Here is a 20,909-nt window from a genome sequence, read left to right as displayed (position 1 = left end):
TGTTCCATAGTTGATTTTGTTTTTTATCTGATAAAGAAAATATATAACACAGATCAGAGAGCCTACTTCTGTCAAAAGAGAACTAAGAAGTCTTTTATATACGTCTTTAAATTTGTAGTAAAAGTTTTTAAATACTTTTAGAACATTTAGTGCTGGAATTGGTACTTTAGTTCAAAAGAACAGTCTAGTGAAATTCCATTTAGCATAGTTCTTATCGACTACTTCAAAGGGAGTCTCCGGGGTCAAATTCTGACTCTTATGTTTTAGCTCATTTTCTAAGATAGATTAGTACTTACCTAATCGCTGAAAGATGTTTAAAATTATAGTTACTTATTAGAAAATGTAATCATTCTAAATGTAAACAAATTGAAAATAATAAACAATGTTTACACAGAACAGTTGATTAAATTTGACAGGCTCATTCAATTAATATTACATAACTTCAGAGACAAAGATGGGGTTTAACACTACTTTAAAGACAAATGGGGCTTAGCCAGGAGGGATTTTTCAAATAATCTATCAAATCAATTTCAAAATACGCCTATATTCATCCCAGGAACAGTAAGAATGTCCATGTAAAATTTCAGTACAATCGGTTCAGTAGTATAATTGTTAAAACAAAACAAACAAACAAAGGCACTTTTACATTTAAATATTATTAGAATTCTCTGGTTTTGTTACAAAAAGGTTAAAAATAAAATAAGAGAGTATTATTTATTTTATAAAATATACTAAATAAATTATGTTTACAATAAATAAATAAAGCAACACAATCTTTTACATTACAATTATTGTATAATTTGGTCACAAAACCATAAAAAATCCTTAAGTGCCTAACACCAACACAACATTAGAATAAGCGATATTAAATAATATATATTAATTTAACTTTTAGAGGCTATTATGATTTATGCATAAATATTACTTGTCATAAAACTGGTTAATGACTTGATGTTGAAAATAATGTATTTATTATACTTTTATAAAAACAATGTTGTACTCTACAAGAACAATGGGCAATATCCTGTGCCAAATAACAATCCCATCAATTACACTTTTATAAATTGCTAACTGAAATAAGTTAATTGTTTAATATTTTACAAATTGAAAAAGGATAGAGGTTGATTTATTACAAAAAATTATTATTAGTTAATCTAGTCACTATGAGTGATGTGTCTTTTTAGTACTAAATCTTGCTAATTTTCTACTAATTCCAAAATTTCTTTTCTTAATATACTATGAACAATCATCTAATAAATAAGCTAGGAGCCAATTCCCAATGTTTTAGTTACTAGATTTAAGTATGAATCTGTTTTATTATCTTTAGTAATACCAATTTCCTTCTTATTCTTATTTGCAAAACAATTGCTTACACTCACTCAATACAGTATAGCAATTTAAATTTTCAATTTTGACACTGTCCATACATTGACACATAATAAATATTTAACTCGCTGTTAGAGCTTTTAAATTTCCATCCTTCGAAAGTCTTAATATATGGTGGTTTAAAAGAAACTATAAATAAACTTTTAAATAGCTAAACTTACATCCTTTAAGGCCTATAGTACACATTTGGCATGTAATGCTTAATTGTACTTTTTTAAGACATAACATGTCTAATCACAGCTGTGGACACTTAATTATTCTATATTCTTAACAACTTTCATTTATTTAATAAAACACTGATTACACTGACTCTACAATCAGAGAGGCAAACAAGATGTAATTTGCTATGTAAAAATATGTAGTTTGAGTTTTTATTAGATCTGTTTATTATAAAAATGTTATAAAAGTATAAATAGTTCCAGATTTTGAAGAAAGTGTTCAGTTACTACATTGATTACAAGAAGATTGTGTTCATTTTATTTACTTATACGCCGTCTTGTGCGTCGGGGGCTTGGGGTTTGATTAGAGTCACCCAGGACAGGACTTTTGAGTTTCCGTTTTGATTTCCTCTTAGGTACAAACACTTCATCACTATAATTTTCATTCTGATCTTCAGTATCAACAACAAAATCTGGATCTTCTAGTTGACTGTTGCCATTGAGAACATTTTCAGTAGCTGGTCCTAAGGTGCTTTCAAGGAAATCTTCATCTGGAAAAAAGTTATAATGATAAAAAATATTTCCAACAGTCCAAACATAAAACTTCAAATATAGAATACATACAACTTAATATATTAACATAAAAATATAATCAACTATTATAAAAATACAACAGTTAACAAACAAACAAAAACAGTCACCAAAACTATTATGAATTCATTTGAATTAAAATCAAAAATGTATTACTTAATGAAATAAATTTTAAATTTATTATTAAGAAAATAAATTTAAAATTTATTTTAATTTTTTTATAGAAGAGTAATGATCTATATTCAATTAATTAATTTTGTTTTAGCTACAATACCATGTTCAAAGTAACAATTTACAATTTAAAATCACAAATTAATTCTCAAATTTTTCTATTAAGATCTAATATAAATATTCATATGAATTATTCTCTAAAATATAAAGCTGAAGCTACAAATTAAAGTATAATTTGTAATTTTCTTTTTGTTTCTTGACTTTAAGAAAACTTCAATACATTGAAATCTCATTAAAAGTCAAATTACATCAAATCTTAGCTTTAAATTACATGTACTTTCACTTTTAAGCTCTAGACGCCCCAGCACATCACAATTAGTGGTAGACAGGACTTTATAGTCCTAACTCGCCTCTAATAAAGTCATTTTTCATTTCATTTCACATCAACAACCGATAAAAACATGAAAAAAGTTAAAGAAATGGTTATGAACAATTGCCATATAACAATCAAAGAAGTCGCTGATGATGTTGGCATATCAATTGGCTCATGCCTTGTAATTCTTACAATGTTTTGGGCATGAAACGTGTGGCAGCAAAATTTGTTCCAAAATTGTTGTTTTGAATAAAAACAGCGGTGAATGGAAGTTGCTCAGAAGTCACTAAATGAAGTCAACGACGATGCAGAATTACTGAAACGTGTTATAACAAGTGACAAAACATGGATTTACGGATGTAATGTCGAGACTAAGAAGCACAATCATCCCAGTGGAGGTACAATCAACCAAGATCGAAAAAGGTTCGACAAGTGCAGTTGAACGTGAAGGGTATGCTTACTGTGATCTTCGACTTTAATGGCGTAGTGCATCATGAACTCCTGCTACAAGACCAAACTGTCAAAAAGTAGTACTATCTGCAAGTTCAATGCTGTTTGTGTGAAACAATTAGAAAAAAGTATTTTGAGGATTTCTCCAAGCCACTTTGGTCAACTCTGTTATTTCATTTTTGATACCGGTTCTAGACTTGGATAATTCAGTTATGGGATTGTTTTTCGATTTGACCAAGGCCTTCGATATGGTTAATCACAATATTTTGCCAAAATATCCCACCTACTTGGCATAAGAGGTGTATCGTACTCTTAGATTTCATCTTACCTACGTGGGGGGACACAATCAGTTCAGCTTCTTTTTTTGGACAGCCATAGCTGTCAAAGATCAGCCTCATTAAAATCAGGTAAGGTTATAAGAGGAATCCCGCAGGGTTTAGTACTAGGACCAATCCTGTTCCTCTTGTTTGTGAATGACCTCCCAAACTGCATTACTGGTGTTAATGCCAGAATTTGTCTTTTTGCAGACGATACATCCCTTACAGTAATAGCCCAAATCGCTTGGGCAAAAATACCTGTGGTTTCAGCATAACCAGCTCACAGTAAATGACAAGAAAACTCAAATGATTAATTTTTCTATCAGGAGTTCTCAGGATTTGGAGCATTTTACAGTCCGTTTGGGGGATGAAGAGATTTCATCTGGTAACTCGCTAAAGTTTCTTGGCATTCAGATTAACAATAAATTAAGCTTCCATGATCACATTGAGCTTATCTGTAAGAAACTATGCTCAAGGATTTTTGTTATAAGAAACCTATTAAAGTTTGCTGATACCAGAGTGACCTCGGCTGCTTACTATTGGCTGATCTACCCCTTTCTTACATATGTGGTAGTTGTTTGGGGATGTGAAAGTGTAGGCACATAATTCGTTTGCAAACTCCAGAAAATGTCGTTGAGAGAGGTTTTTAGGAAACCTTGTAGAACTTCATATAGGTCGCTTTTTAGGGAGGCCAAACTTCTAACATTCCCATCGATTTATGTCTTGAACTGCATGCCATTCGTTCAAAAAACCTCCACCCTTTCAAATCACATAATCCCCAACATCGCCACAATCTACGTCACTCCAATATAATTACCATTCCTGCCTATAGAACAAGTTATTTGAAGGACATTTATTAGTCAGCAGTATTAAACTCTCTATAATGCTCTCTCAGACTCTATAAAAATTAAACTAAGTCTTTTTTTTGAGAGGGAGGTCAAGCGGCATTTGGTACAGCGGGCTTATTACAGTGTCAGGGACTTTGTTCAGTGCTCTGATCAGACTAGTTTAATCTCAGATGAAAGGCCACCTGTATAAGCTTTATTTTATTTTAGCATTAACAAAAACTGTAGTGATATAGTCTGACTTTGTTTTTTTATTTAATTTATTTAAGTTATTTCGGATCACCTAATGTACCTAATTAACTATTACATAGAATTTTTGACGCTATTTTGCAGTGTTATTCTGTCTTTCAATAAAGTTTTGATTGGAAGAAGTGCTGGCACAAGTGCATCATATCTAATGGAAACTATTTTGAAGGTGACAACATTAATGTAAACGAATAAATAACTTTTTTTCTAAAAATTAATATTCCGGTTAGTTTGGGAACATACCTCGTATGTAGCAATAGCGGATCAAAGCAAACCTCAATTATTATAACATTGAATTAATTATTTATTAAAATTAAGCAAGCCTTGATATCAGGTATTTATTTATCTTGCAGGTTTTGCCATAGTTTAAACACTATCCCTCTTCAAAATAAAAATCAAACTTTGTATGCTGAAGCTTAACCCCTGTAGAGCTACAAAAGAATGAATCCTAACCACATATTGCCACAGCCACATATTATGTTTTTGTTCACTCATACTATATTATTAGTCCAACAAATTTTTGTAATTCGAACAGAATAATGGAATGTTCTATTTAGCAAGAGACTTGTTGAGTCTACTTTATAAAACTGGTAAGAAATTATTAAAAAGGCTTGAAATTCAATGGGAAATGTGACCATGTTAAGGCTGGCTGTAATAGTTTGCAGCAGTATATAACACCTGTAAAAATCTAGATTACAGCAGCTATAGGTAAAAACCTAAATGGTTAACTATGGTTAAAAGCTTTAAAAAAAATTAATTTGTAAAATAAGTCCAAATTATTTTTTTCATGTTATTATGAAATAAATTGTGACAATTTGATTGAATATTACATTATGGACTTCCATAATTTTAGCAGTACTTTTTCTTTGAATGAAACCACCAGTGAAGCATCAAGTGCAGAAAGAGTCATACCACAACTTAACTAACGATTCACTGCTTTTTGAAATTATTGATATAAGTGAAACAAACCCATTACTTAACGTATTAAGAAAATGTATAATATTTCTAAGATTAATTTTTATCATGGGTAAAATGAGAAGCAATATTTTAAAAATAAGATTCCAAAACACGACTTCAAAATAGTCTTTGAGCAATGGAAAGACACTTATATCAGAAAGGAACTACTCTGAAACTGTGTCTTAAATCTGTAAGGCAAACCCTTCTTTTTATATAACACCCAACCGAATACTTTTTTTAAATGCCTTGTAAATAAACTTTGTTAATAATTTTAGTTTATCTATGAATTGTTTAAAAGTGAGTTTATACATTAACTGAAGATAATCCGTTGTGATTTAAGAATCTTTTTTGTTGTTTAAAGAAAAGGATTTTATTGTAATGGAAATGAAAATCCATTATGTATAACAAATTTACATATGAAGTTTAAATTCTAGTTGATATGACAATTCTCTGAGTTACAACTGTAATCTGTTATATAATTAGTAATTTCATGTAACTAGTGTTTTTAATTCATGATATATGCAGGGTGTAAAAAGTTTCGCACGTACTTGAAAATTCTTGAATGATTACAGTGGAAGCGATACAACTTGGTACTCATTACTGCACCTATAAATCTATTTTTTCAAGTAACTAGCATTTTTTTTTCATATCAGGGAATGGTGTGCAAGGAGTCAGAAGGAAATCTTAAATGAGAGCATAGGTCTAGTAGTATATCAAATTAAAGGTCTTTGTTAGTAGAGTACAATGCTGCAAATCCAACCTGAAAAGGTTTTAAAAAAAATTATGCTGGTTTAAAATTTGAAATTGGTTCAAGTTATGAAAGTTAAACTTAGTAAATGAATACTGTACTTAAGAAATAGTTTTTAACGTACTTAGTGACTCTTCACATCCAATGGAGTATGGTATAGAAGGAGTTCGGCAATAAAATTTAACGTAAGCATAGCTCACAGTGTCCAAAGCCCAAACTAAAAATAGGAAATTTCTGTCATATTAACTGATACTACGGTCTCTTCTGAACAACCCTCTTTTAATTATGTACATCTTGAGCTATGCTTATGTTAAATGTTTTGCCGAACTACTTGTAGAAAATATGAAATAAGACTTTCAAGACCGTCTATACTAAATAGAAGTATGATACAAATCCAAACATTAAACCGTATAAAAAGTTCAAAAGATTATAGTAATCCTTACAAAATAAGGTGAGAGTGATGCACTATTGTGATGTAGCAGGTGTGGTTGTAGCAGTGTGTGGTTTTGTTCTCATATTGAGCCTTGCTTCTGAGCCACAAAAACAACTGCTTTGAGAAATCTTAACACTGAGTGTTACATGCATTATACGACAACTTCAATGAGTTACTATTCAGAAAATGTAGTCAATACAAAAAAATTATAACTTAGCACTTACCAATATTTTTATCCACAAGTAAACTAATACTATCCTCACTATCACTGTGAGTGGTGATAATGCAGCTGGGAGATCTCTTCGGTGGACTGGAGAAACTGTTTTCATCTGCCAATGGTGAATCACTCACTGGCCGTGGGCTATTACTTTCTAAATCGCCATTTGTCACTTTATTCAGTTCAGCAGTTCTACCTCTTGTGTTGTTTGGTGAATTGTAGTTTTGAACAGATGCAGGAGTGTTGCCATTACAAAGCGTTTTTTTATCTGAGACCCGACCTCCAAGTATGGGTGATTGTGAGCCGTTGGAGTCGGAGTCACTTAAATTCACGTGTTCCCAGACAGCGCTAGAGGTACTGGGTGCATCGTGGGACCTTGCTGATGGAAAATTTGATACTGATACTTTATTCTGATCCCTGTAGATGTCATCATCTTCATCATCACTCAATATAACATTAGAAGCTCTTGCCGTTGGCTTTATATTTTTTCCTTCTCTCTCTTTCATGGCTTCAATGAGTTTTTTGAAACTATCTTTGTTATCTCGTACTGAAACAAAAAAATAAACATAACTGTGGTATAAAAGTAAAACAAGGCTTTAACCTCGACAAAAATTATATCTAAGTGTTCCCAATGGACTAAACTATCCCAAAAAGGTATTGAAATTTTGGATAAACTTCATCAATTCATTTCAGCAACTTAAAAAGTATTGGTGTCGTTAGTACTAAGCTTCAAGAAGGGTAAAAAACTACCTATATTCCAAGTATCATACCGAAGGGAACTTTCTATTCCGAAGAATTAAACTTACATAATCAAAAAGACCATCTCTTTGTAACCATGTCGCTTTTTATTACAAGTCTATCCGATTTCTGTAAATGTAAAATAAATTGGTTGCCCTACGACTGAATGTGCTTTTCTATACAATGGCAAGTGAATCAAATATTTTTGTTTTTATAAACAAAATCTGTTGGATATGTATTTTTAGCCCAAGACTAATATATTTTAAAACTAGAAGAAATTAAGTTTTGATTTAGCAGTCTGTTAATTTTATTTGCTACCGTTGGGCTTGGATCCAGATGATGAAATGCAAAATTTGTGTGTTGTTACTGTAATCATAAACTGTAGCCCAGGCTGAAATGCTGATTGAACAAATACATAGTGTGTTACACAAAGACTGTAATTGTGTACACAACAAAAATTACTTGCTGATTTCTATCTTTGCAATTTATTTATTTCAATTATATTTTATAGTAAAACGTGACCATTAGAATCATAGGTATTGTATTGTGGTTTGTTATATACAAACAATATTACTTTGAATTACCCTTTATTCTGGTAAGAATTAACATTTACAAAATTTATATATCAAATGCAAAGCTTAGATCCTATGCTATTTGAAAACATTTAATGTTTAAAATATTTTTTACAAATATACTAACACAAATAAAAAAGTGTTTAATAAACATTTTATTTTTTGAATTTAGCATTTTATGTACTTTCCTGTTTTTAACTAAGATCTATAAGTTTGAATTTTCGTTACAGAACACCTATTTGGTATTATTGTGATATAACTCTTGTTGGATCTTTATGTAAAGCAATATTTTATATTTACCTATAAAAAAGCCATTGTATTTTTGGTCAATTAACTGCTTTTCTTTTTTATGTTATTATAATATGTACAAGTTACATATTTTTATAATGTTTAATATTTTCTTTTTGGATAGTAAATTTTAATTTTGGCCATTTAGATTTTGTTTTAATTGGTACAGGATTAGGGAACTCAATATTAATTTATGGTGTTGAAAAAGCATGCAAATTAGCCAAAATGGATCTGCCAATATAGAAAATTGAAGGGTTAAAGAACAATCTTCTATCGATTCCAAGATACACAAGAGAGCACATAAGAGTCTATGGATCTGTTGTTGCAACTTTTAACTTCTGAATCCAAGATTAAATATATATGACTAAATCTTTAAATGTCAATATTAAATTGGTCATTTAGTATTTTGGTAATATAACTTACTGTACTTCTTGTTTTCTTCTTCTATAATCTTAGGATCAGTTTTTTTGTTTACCACCAGCCTCTGAAAGCATAGTAAATAGTCTAAATTAATGTTTACAATTCTCTTCACCAAATACAGACAGAAAATGGGTGTAGCCCATGAAGCTAAATGCAGCATTTATAAATAGCGACTCCCACTCTGTTATAGGCCTACACATCATTGGAAAAAGATAAATATAACTGCTAATTTAACAGCTTATTTAAATTTGTATTTTTTATAGATACCCAATGTGTTTGTTACACTTACTATTGCATTTAAACATTTAGGGGAGATCCAATTTTGGATGATAGTAATGTTTAGCATTCCATGCACTTTTAAAATTATATATTAAAAATTCTGTTAAAAATTGTAATTTCAATAGAGACATTAAAATCACATTTTTATCTTTTAGTATATTTCTACAAATTATAGATTAATCTTGTAAAATACATAAATTTTAACAATGCTTTTTCCTAGGCTAAATATCTTACATTGAGCAAAACAGTTGACGTTTTGAAATGTCTAGTACTTAAAATTCAGCTCAACATTAAACAATAACCTTTAAAACTAATCTGTTTAAGTAATTAACAATAAAACTAACATTTGCTTGTTGAATTGAATTAGGAGCTTGTTTCTCTTCTCTCTCAACCTGCCGCACAATCTCCGATACAGGTCTAGGGTTATCCTTATCACACTCTGAGTTGAACAGTAGAATATACCTGAAACATATTATAACAAATTACTTGATGTTTCCTAAATAAAAACATTGTTTAAAAAAACTATAAAAGTAGTTAAAGAATATGAAAAACTGCTTGTTTTTCAGTATGTGTAAAATTTATAAATATTAATATTAATTCATCAAATATCAAGCGAAATTCGGTTTTTATTTTGTAATAGGATTAAAAGACTCAAGATTAACAGTGACTTTAAAAAAAACTCCTAAAATCCAAAAAGAAGCAAACATTTCAAATTTAGGAACAAAGTAATTGTAAATATTACTGGAATCTCTAAGTAGTGTATAGATTAGTGTAATTCAGATTATATTAATTTATTAACAATTATGATACAGACCTCCTCTGCAAATTAGAAAATACCCCATTTAAAATAAAATTATGTAAGAAATACATGTTGGATACAACATGGTAAAAAATGACTTTAATATGAGTGTCGTTTGGAAAATAACCTCCATTTGCTCAATGTTTTGGGATGTCGAAGGGGTAGAGCGACCACTGTTTTGTTAATGTGCACGTCAGGTTGATGGCATCCAGCTGTCAAACAGTAAAGATCGTCTGAGCACTAGCTGGTATTCCGTAGCTTTTTAAAATGTCTTCTATCATAAAAAAATCTCATGATGTATGAGAGTCTTCTTGTCATATGGTTTTTCACAGCCAAGCAGTATTCAGTTGCAGCAATTCATAAAGGATGTTGCACTGTGTGTGGCCCAGAAGTAATATTGCAAGTTGTTCAGGAATGGGTTATATTTTTAGAAAATAGCACAACTGACGTTCATGATGAAGAGAAAATTAACAGGCTCTCTGTGGTCACCGAATAACTTATCAAGGAAATCAATGGATGACAAATCAATGGTTCACTATCTCAGAGAATCAGGTATCTCAGAGAATCATGATGAATTTCCACAAATTTCCATAACTGTTTTATACAAGATAGTGACAGAAAGGTTATGCTATCGACGAGTCTATGCTTGATGGTCCCAAACATTCTGTCAGAATATCACAAAACTCAATGATTGGCCTCTGGTCTTGACTTTCTCAAAAGCTATGAGCAAGAAGAACAATTATTCTGTAACAGATCAATATTACACAATCCAAATTTTGAATAATCACAGCAAATCGGTAGGTGGATACAGTAAAAACTCAGGTAATATAGTCTTGTCATTGACTGTCAAACCGAATCACCTGTGAAGGTTAAAATAATGAATAGAGAAAAGATAAATTAACTTTATATTGGAATAAATTCAAATTATTAAATTGTAACAATTACAAAAGAAATTCATATTTTATAAACATTATTAACCAAATTTTGAAACAAAAGTGTTGTGGTTTGGGTCTGAGACTATACTGAGAATGATCCATTACCGTCAACTACCAATCACCAATCTTATTCTATTTCTTTCCATGGCATTGATGGGACTGGGAGCTATTATGATACTGTGATTATACAGCAACGATTTAATTTGTTTTAAAATTTATCTCTCAGTGATCTAAAAGTGAAATAATGTACAATTATTCAAATGTATAATAAAACATTGTCTTGTGGTGACTAGTTATTCGAGGAAATTGTAAAACCAAAAAACTGATGAACTCAATAACCACATGTTGCTGTTGAGCTCTACAAATAAATTTGTATAAAAGTGAAATGACTCTTGATATTCCCAAAGTGTACATCAGTGGTGAGTAGAGTAGGTAAATTATTTGAATCTTATTGACATTTTATACCTTTCGGATGTTATAGGTGCGAATACAGACTGGGGTGTTTAAATTTAGTGAAAAGTGACACTTACAACATGACTCTGTAATCAATCCCACATACAACATGACCTATTATATTCAGATTACTGACATCGGGCTTACACAAGGCAACGAGGGGCAGTTAATGCAATTACAATCCCGATCTAATGTCACAAACATTGTGGGCCTAGAGCTATATGCATCCATTCTATATTGACTTAAATGTTATCTACAACAAAAGGGATCTGACAACGTGGGACACAATATTTAAATTTGACCTACATATATGACACTACACCGAACTTTTACAAAAACGTGGCGCGCAGTCTATATTCATTGACCTACAATAAATGGCGCACACAACACCTTGTATAATTTCTCAACAGAATTTTTGTTCTTTCCAGGAAAAGAGAGCAGCTACCTTTCCTTCTTGTTTAGCAACTTTCCTTTTGTTATACTACACTTACTGCACATTCAAACTTCATAGTTAGGCATATTTCACTTCTCTCACAATTAACTCATATTTATTCTTTCATCTATTAACACTAAAAACATATACTTATTGCGTTTAAAAGTGCAGATAGCTAATATATATATTTTGTTGGAACCCAAATGAAATATTTTTGCAAACAAATTACTCAACAAAAGAAAACAAAATATTAACATAAATATATCCTACCTCTGAATCCTGGAAATGAGGGCTTTCTTTTCCCCTTGACTGTTCAAACCATAGTCTTTCAATTTTTTTCTCAAATCTTTTTCTGGCATAAGTGACCAAACCATTTTTGGCAAAGGATTTCTCTTCTGTCTTGCTTTCACAGGGCTAAAAAGAATGACCAGTTTTACAAAACTGTATAAAAAATGCAGTATATATGTATATACCGTATAAATATACTGTTTATTCAATGTTTATTGAAATTAAATTAGGCTATTGCCACTTATACAAATTTAATGAATGTAAGTAGAAGTCATTTAACAGATATTTGGTCTTCCGATCATATATTAGTTTGGTTATTTAAACACATATGTGACAGAAACGGCCAAATACAAAATAATTTAATCGTAAAAAGTGAGGGCTCTGTGGTGTAATGGTTGTACATTCAAGTGCAGTGATCCATAGTGAGAGATCCATATGAACATTTAATCTCAAACAATCTACTTATCCTAAGATAATAGTATTAAGTCTTTATGAAGAAATTAAAACTATCTTTTAAGTAATGGTTGTTAAATCAGAATATTGTTTTCAATTATGTTGACCATAAAGATGACTTATGCCTTTTCATTTTTTTTTTTTAATCTTAGTTACTATTTCAATAAGATATATAATGTGGAATATATATAATAATCCACTGAGCAAAGGAAAAAATGCATAGCTTAAAATCCATGATTAAAATACTTGTGACAAATTTACCTTTTGACAGGAGGTTTATCAACATTGGCTAGACAGTTGTCAAGGTGAGTATTGATGTTCCTCTCAGGTATATTCACGGCACAAACTGGACAAGGAACTGTGGAAACATCCACATTCTTGGGCTGAGAATCTACCTTGGGTTGGAGAAACATCGGAGGTACTGTGGTGATTCTTTGAAATTCGTCTTCATTTAAAAGTTCTAAACTATTTGATGCCTTTCTCTCTGGACCTTGTGCAGTGCTTGTTCCAAGGAGATCTTCTAATCGTTTTGAAATCTCAGATTTCTTAGAACTACTGTCAAGTGAGGGAGACTTAAATGTTAATTTTCCTTTAGTGGATGACTTTCCAGGTTTTTGGATATTTCTTTTAGGTGTTTCCTCTTGGTGAACTGTTTTCTGTGATGACGCACTCAAAGATGTTGCAGGTGACTGAAGTTTTTCGTTGCAATTAAAGTGAACTGCTGCTATCCTCAAATGTTTTACCAGTCTATCTTTAATACTAAGGAACAGCTCTGCAACTCTATCTAAAATCCTGTTGTTTCTTAAATTTGTTTCATATGTCTCCTCAAAGCATGTTGGACATGCTGTTTTATAAAGCAATGATCTTCTGATACATATAGAGCAGTCTGAAAAAACAAATACAAACTTGAACGTCATAACTAAAAGATTACTTTTGGTTTGTTTTTGCACAGCAGATGTAATTTTAAATATTTTAAAAACTATAAATGGTGAATAAACTTTCAATTCCTAATTATATAAATGCTGTATAAAATGTAGAATACACAAAATAGCATCACTTTTGTAAAGACATTGGAATAATTAATAAAACTTAATGTTATTTTATTGCTTCAGAATACTATCATGCCAAAAACTTTACTTTCTTTGTCAAAGTATGCAATAAGGAAGCAAATAATAGTAAACCATGTACATATTCTACTTACAACTGTGGGCACACGGAGTCACCATACAAGTTTTGATGTAATCATAACAGATACCACATCGTAATAAGTCATCAATGAGCTAAAACAGATTTAAAAGGTTATTTTTAGTATATAAATATTATCTTACTTATGAAAACATTACAAATAATCTACTTGATCTCATTTTTTCGTTTTCGTTGGCTTCACTAGATTTAAAATAGTTTTACTGATACTAAGCATCATTTTATTAAACAAAAGTTTTCCTCCTGAACCTTCTCCTGGTAGAATTACGTGTTTCTGGTGCTACTGGGGTGAATTGATTCGACTCTCCTGTTGCGTTTTTATCATTATAACAATTCTAATTGAAAAACGTTACATGTACATCATTGTAAAGACTACTAAATTATCTGTAATATAGTGACATTTAAAGTAACTAAATTTAAACAAAAACGTATTCGTACAAAAAAAGAAATGTTTGTTTGTATTCTCATATAAAAATTAGTTTTCATGCCTCGTGTACATATAAATATGAAGAACAACACAATTTAAAGTCAGTAAAACAGTAGTTGCAGAAAATTATATAAATAGTTCTAATAAATCTTTAAGATTGCAGCACAAATATTGTGATGAAAAATGACTAAATTGCTGTCAATGAAGAGATAAATATAACATGTATTACTACTACATAGCATATCTAAGCATAATCATATACATTGAATGAAGAAAACAGTACTATCAATAGATATTTCCATTAGTAATTCCAAAAGTAGCCAAGTGATGGTAGCACAAAGCAGAGAGCAATGAGAAAGCAGTTGGTAGCAATCAGAGGAGATTGAACTTACACCTGTAGAGGTGATTTGAGGCAATCACCCGGGAGAATGTTACACTACAAAATTTCATAAAAACTGTTATAGTAATACTTTTACAAGATCCCTGGATATCTACCTAAAATAAAGAGAAGACACAGTTGAAGCCATTCTACTAAACATTTTAGCAGAGAAATTCAGAATTGTTTTGATTGTAGAGTTACAGTTTTTAAAAAAATGTTTGATCGTGGCAGTTATTATAACAATTATTGTTAAATGTCATACTAAAGAATAGGCCACACAATCAAGCAAAAAAGTATCAATCAAAATCTGATGGAAATTTACTAAAATTTCCTTTTTTTAATAAAGATAATCTGAAAAAACTTTCATTGTTTCTTGATTGATACTGAAAGTATATAACCTCCCAGACTCGTTTATCCGAATTTACCCCTTGCATAAAAAAGTCTAAAGAAAGAGTGTTCTTATCTTTCCTAGCCTGTTGAAAGAACAAACCTCTTTTTTTCTAACCTAATTAAGTACATTTTGTACAGGACGTAGGCTACAATTTGAAAAGTACATCCAAGTAAATTTATGCATTAAAAATGTTATCATATTTGTACAGAATTTACTTAATCAAAGTAAAAGTAAATTATGACCAGACTTATATAATTGTAATTATCATATTCAACTAACCTTTAGTTCAGGAAATTCTTTTGGCCATGAAATTTCCGATCCAACTATCAAATTTTTGTCTATTGTTCCATTTAGTATTTTCTCCATTATTCAAATCTGTAAACAATCAAATTAAAGATAATTTAATATGTTATTAATTTGTAACACAATTTAGAGTAGAGATGTTAACCATGCTGTCAATACTAGAAACTAAAAGCCATTGCTAGAAGTGATTACAAAAAGTAGAGTTAAAAATTATTGTGTTCTAATACCATTGTATTAAAATAAAACTCAATAAATCACTGTCACTATACGTAGTTGTTACATCAGACAATCAGAAACAAATGTAGTTACTAATTGTTCAATAGAATAAATTAATAAGTCTAACTTAGTTACAGTACTATTCTGTTCTATAAAAATTATAAAGTTACTAATGACTTCATAGTTTATGACAAATTTTGCATAAAGTATCCTATGATTGGTTTATTTTTAAATATGATAATTTTAATACAAAATACAGGTTGACCAAGAAATACCTCCCACATTTTACAAGCAAATAAAACAAAAAAATATTAACAGTTAAAAAAAAACTGTTTTGAAAACAGTTTTTTATTTACCACAGTTTGAAAATAATGTCTGCTAAGTAATGTCCAGTATTGACAATACACTATTGAAAATATTCTCTAAGAGTTGTTATCACACAATGTGTCGTGTCATGGAATAGCTGCTATCTTCTCTTGAATAGCTGTCTTCAGGTCTTCAAGACCATGTCCTATAAACCTATCCTTATATTTTAAGTAGCTCCACAAGAAAAAATGGTACTTTGGGATTATACCGACCACACCAGTATGAAGAACACAAAAATAGAAATTTATAGAAACAAACATGATAGAACGAAAAAACAACTCTTCAATTACAAAATTACAAACTTACAAGCATTTCCAGGTATTGTGATCGGTATTGTTGTCGCTGTTATCTTATCTTTCTCGAGAATCCTGATTACGGCAGGCCGCGCGGCATCACGTGATTTGCACGGTACATCATTGCCTTTCCATTACAATTCAATTTATATTTCTGATTAGCCCCTCTAGAATTTGATATTTTACTGATAGGTACTATCTCGAGGGATGTTTTTCTTTCGTCGACATCAGCGCGGGGCAGCACCGAAGGTGCTGCCGAAGCCCGCGCTGATGGCCGGAGGCACTCGCATTTTGGGTGGCGGAATGTGATCAAGAATAAAAACAAGTTTTGAGTGTTTTTTTAATAAAAAGTTTAGTTTGGTAAATGTTTGTTTTTGTTGAATTTTTGTGTTTGGAGAAATGTAGAGGTAAAACACGGAAGTACAACAAAGCGATGCACCAGCTGAACGGGCGGCGAGACTCTGCAATCACGTTATCTACTAGACGCTCGACTTTGACCTCTGTCTGAGGATGGGGAGGTGTTTGCGATAAGACAATTCCTGTTTTATATTGACGAAATATTGTTCTACGCTAATCTAGTAATCAGTAGAAACGAAATGTGAAATAACGATTCATGTCTGGGTGTGGTCGGTATAATCCCAAAGTACCGAAAAAATAATTAGGTGCAAGATCTGGGGAACATGACAGCAAATAAACACTACCACAGAACAAGAAGTTTTTCAAGTAAAAGGGCTCTTAGCACTTCAATTGATATGTGAGCAGTGCGAGATGTAGAACTGTCTTGCTGAAATCACAAATCAAGATTGTTTACTCCCTATTTTTGGAGTTGAGACCTTAAAAAGTTTTCAAACATAGTAACATAACGTTGGGAGCCCAACAGCCATAACATATTTCCCGGCTGAACGTTGTGGGACTCAAAATAGTTTGCCTCACAGCCCCTTTTTCAAGAGTACAAGCACTTTTAAGTCACCCAGATGATTTTATTCAACACTGAACCTGTTTAATTTAATATCACTTCACTGAGGCATTTGTGAAGTTACTTGATGATGGAATCATTGATTTCTGAAAGATCAAGGATTTGATCAAAGAATAAAATTAATATTGGAAAATGTGTATTCATTTACTAATGACATTAAATTAAACTTTTTCCAATGCTCCAAGATTCTTCACTGAATCTGTTATTCGAAAATTCTCAATCCACTGTAAGAAAGTCTTTTGATAAGAAATTCATTTATTCCATGGAATTTCAAACCGTACATGAAACACTATTTGTACTAATATCATAGAAAGAACTGTTTTCTTAAAAAACGCTTCTACTGCAAAAGTGTAATGAGCCCCTGTTAAACCATAGTAGTGAATAAACACAGCTGGATATTAATGAAGAAAACCCCCTCTCTTTTTTCTCATCTAATGATGACACTACAGCCAGACAATTTTCCTTTGGTCTTTCCTCATTTTATTTCTTTAACAGCTATCCTTAACACTTTTTAACTAGCCTACTTTCCAATCAAAAAATCAACAAATTGTGTGGTGGGATTGTAAACATTTATCACATTATGATTAACATCTTGCATACGAAGCAATGGTATGTTCAAATAAATTCTTGAAAAACACGGTGGTTCTAAAATACTTTCTAGTAAATTGGGTTTGTGTTCCACTTCTAGAGTTAAACTTGATATTATAGTACACAATGTAACTGGCGACTTGCAGCCTGCAAATTTTCTATTCACGAGTTACAAAAGTGATCTTCATCCTTCTTTTCCTTAGAACTAATAAAATTATCACTATCTAGGAAATAGGACATAACTAATAAACTTACAACTTCACAACATTGCTTACATACAATACAATTAATACGTGTAAATGTATAAATAACTGATTTGTTCACTGAATTTACTTTTATGACCTAACCTAGAACATTAACATTACTGATGTTACTGTTACTTACTAGTGACTACTGACAGTACAGCACTTCCCGCCAATGCGCAAAGAAGATAAGATTCTAAAATATTTTCGCGTTTTCCTCCCTGCATTACGTATAACCTTTGATTAAATTAATGTAAAAGCTAACGTACAGCCAAAGGGTACAAGTTTAATAGAACTTTAATAGTCTACAAAAAATAATAATTCATATAATTTAAAATCTGTTGCTATATAAAACGTTTTGGTTGCGAGCTGTTTAGCGAAAAGGATAAGAACATTGATAATAAATGTATTACCGAAAAGTAGTTAACTACCCTTCTAAACAAGGATTCATAATTTAGGTCCGAGGTCAGTTTATGGCCATTGAGATCAATCCCAAATTCTGGCATCAATTGCCTTTTGACTCGTTACACTTGGACGTGTTCTCATTTACCTCAGCAGATGTGTAATCGAGCAACTTTGCATAAAGAAAGATAAAGAAATGTTTTTATGCAAACCTAAGATTAGTAGTGGATATTTAAGGGAGTGATTTATTTGCTATCTATTTTTTCGCAATTAGACATACAAGTTTAAGACATTTGATTCATTAGAAACAATTTCTTACATAGCAAGATACTTCAAACCAATCAAAGGATAATTACTTATTACTGAGAGAAACCCCCATATCTCAAAACAAACTTTACTGGTCTTGATTCACCGGTTTCAGAAAATTGAGACGGCCAAATGTGACATCTTAGAAAGTACTTACATTTACCTTACACGTTTGAGTATCAGTTACATTGCATTAAGAAGTGAAATTCCGAAGTGTGTACATTAGTACAGACCTACGCATAATCTCGCACACCCACATACATACATACATACACACATACATAAAATATCCATGGGGATATGGCTATAAAAAGCCCTATTTGTATCTGATTAGAAATTAAGGTTCCTCAAAATGTTTGCTGTATTGGAGTGAGAGATGGCATAGACCACAACCCCATCAGTTGTGGTCGGTGGTTTTTATGCAGGAGGAAATTGTGAGGTGATCTGAATCATCTGACCGCCAAACAATACTGTATAAATTATGCTGGTTCGCTGGGAAATAAAGAAAACTGGGATATACACAATATCGAGAACTCTCAATAATTTCAATATAGCTTGTTTATGTTTGCCCAAGTCGTATACATATAAACTCCAAGGTTGTGCCTCTTAAAGTTTTCTTATCTAACGTAATTAATTGCTCATGAGATAAAATTCAAATAAACATAGTTCACATTTTGGATTTAAAACTGAACTGCGTTTTTATCTCACACTACATTATAATCACAGCCTGCAAAATGGCAAGATTTAACTTTATTAAACCAGAGATTCCAGATTCTTAATCATTAATACAAATCTATACTTTTTCTCTTTTCTAATACTGGAAGAGACTACGTTGATAGCAAGAACGGTAAGTTATTGATCCATCAAAAGAGGCTCCTAGGTAATGTTCAACTTGAGCCATCGAGCAGTTTGTGAAAGTTTAACATTCGTTACAATGTCCTTTATATGAAATATTGTACATACTTTGCCTACTCGTATCAATAATATGAATAGTTTTCAAAATCAGAGACTTGGCTTCGTTTCAGAGTGCAATGCTATATATTATATCAGGCAATTCAAAGTTTCCACAATATGTTTTTATATTGACAACTTAACAGCATATACATAAGCCGGCCATCGTGTATCATTCTTTTGTTAATGTCGTTGGTAAATACTTTCGAAGAACCTCCCATCCAATAGAACCACTACATTACTTGTAAAGACTTTACAGTACTAAAATAATATACAATGTCATATGACAGTATTAATGCCGATTAAATGCATTATGCCCAAAGCACAAACTTCGGCAGACATTTTATACTGTACTTCCTTATATATTTTTGTCAGCACCTTTGAACTATTTTCATATGACTAATTACCAGAGTTCTAAATATCCCATTTTTACATTCGTTCCAATTTCATTCCAGAATGTAAAGCCATTTTCTTTTATCAGGAATAATTTTGTATGAAGATTTCTATAACTTGAATGGTAATTTTATGCTATCGACCACTTTAACTTAGTTCAGAATATATGAGTTAAAATAATATTTCCCCCTTCTTGTTGGTAAAATCGTTTTTCGGTCCAATAATAATTTTAATTTTTACTTGAAATTAGCAGAGTACATAGTCTCCAATATAGAGTGAGAATACACTAGAACAAATAACAACGATCGATCTTTGACTGACAACTTGAACAACAAAATAATGCTGAGTTGACTAAAGTCCAATATTTAGTTATACTAACTCTTTCCTTACATTCGAGTACATATTACTTACAATACTCTCTACCTTTATTTTTTAACGTTGTGGAGTGAGTTGTTTTATTTCAAGAAATATAATATTATTATTTAAGCAAGCATCATAGCAGTCAATTAATAAACTATGCTATACGTATGTTACAGAAATATTGCTGAATATATTGCAACCAATAATTCATTATAGCCTATGCTAATGCGGTTTTTGTGATGCATTTTATTTGTTTCATATACGAAAATTGGAAGAGCTTCTGACGGTTTCGATTAGTTTGTTAAAGCTTTCCGTCATTCTGTACAATTTTTAGTTTTAATGTAGGTATTATACAATTGCTTCAACATATCTCTTGTTGTAAATCCTTCTAATACACCAGCAATTCAGGTTTTATCGTTAATTTAGATAAAAAACCTACTGGTTGTTTATTTACTCACTCAGTTAGTGTGTGGTGAGCTTGGTAGTGTGTGTCGATTGGTTGCCCGGTTACGAAGGGCATATGTGCGGTTGTCTTTTGTCTGCAGTAGCTGTGCTTAGTTTGA

The 20,909-nt window shown here is 31.2% G+C and overlaps 1 protein-coding gene across 3 annotated transcripts; it reads right to left on the bottom strand.

The window, feature by feature from the left end:
- Positions 1-821: 821 nt before the first annotated feature.
- On the bottom strand, positions 822-18,122 carry LOC124362492 (E3 ubiquitin-protein ligase RAD18-like). 3 transcript variants are annotated; one of them, XM_046817047.1, is made up of 9 exons: positions 18,077-18,122; positions 15,230-15,325; positions 13,752-13,830; positions 12,812-13,436; positions 12,080-12,223; positions 9,534-9,651; positions 8,914-8,974; positions 6,900-7,439; positions 822-2,095 (listed from the first exon to the last, which is right to left on the bottom strand). In XM_046817047.1, the coding sequence occupies exons 2-9, from the start codon at positions 15,314-15,316 to the stop codon at positions 1,863-1,865; spliced, it is 1,887 nt and encodes a 628-aa protein (XP_046673003.1). In that variant the 5' UTR covers positions 15,317-15,325; positions 18,077-18,122; the 3' UTR covers positions 822-1,862. The 3 variants fall into 3 exon arrangements, with proteins under 3 accessions (XP_046673003.1, XP_046673001.1, XP_046673002.1); XM_046817045.1 differs by having other exon boundaries at positions 17,948-18,083; XM_046817046.1 differs by lacking the exon at positions 18,077-18,122 and adding an exon at positions 17,986-18,073.
- Between the last annotated feature and the right edge of the window lie 2,787 nt (positions 18,123-20,909).

Source organism: Homalodisca vitripennis, chromosome 5 (genome assembly GCF_021130785.1).
Source record: "Homalodisca vitripennis isolate AUS2020 chromosome 5, UT_GWSS_2.1, whole genome shotgun sequence".
NCBI lineage: Eukaryota > Metazoa > Arthropoda > Insecta > Hemiptera > Cicadellidae > Homalodisca > Homalodisca vitripennis.
The sequence above is the reverse complement of the archived record's forward strand: the minus strand, read 5'-3'. Positions and strand labels throughout refer to the sequence as shown.

What these genes read in the sequence shown, in the direction of transcription:
- LOC124362492 (XM_046817047.1), bottom strand. Translation starts at nt 15,316, where the DNA reads ATGGAGAAAATACTAAATGGAACAATAGACAAAAATTTGATAGTTGGA. An exon ending in ATTCAATTCAACAAGCAAAT is followed by an intron (nt 8,975 to 9,533) that starts GTTAGTTTTATT and finishes CTATGCTTTCAG; the next exon opens with AGGCTGGTGGTAAACAAAAA. An exon ending in ACTTGTGGATAAAAATATTG is followed by an intron (nt 2,096 to 6,899) that starts GTAAGTGCTAAG and finishes ACTTTTTTCCAG; the next exon opens with ATGAAGATTTCCTTGAAAGC.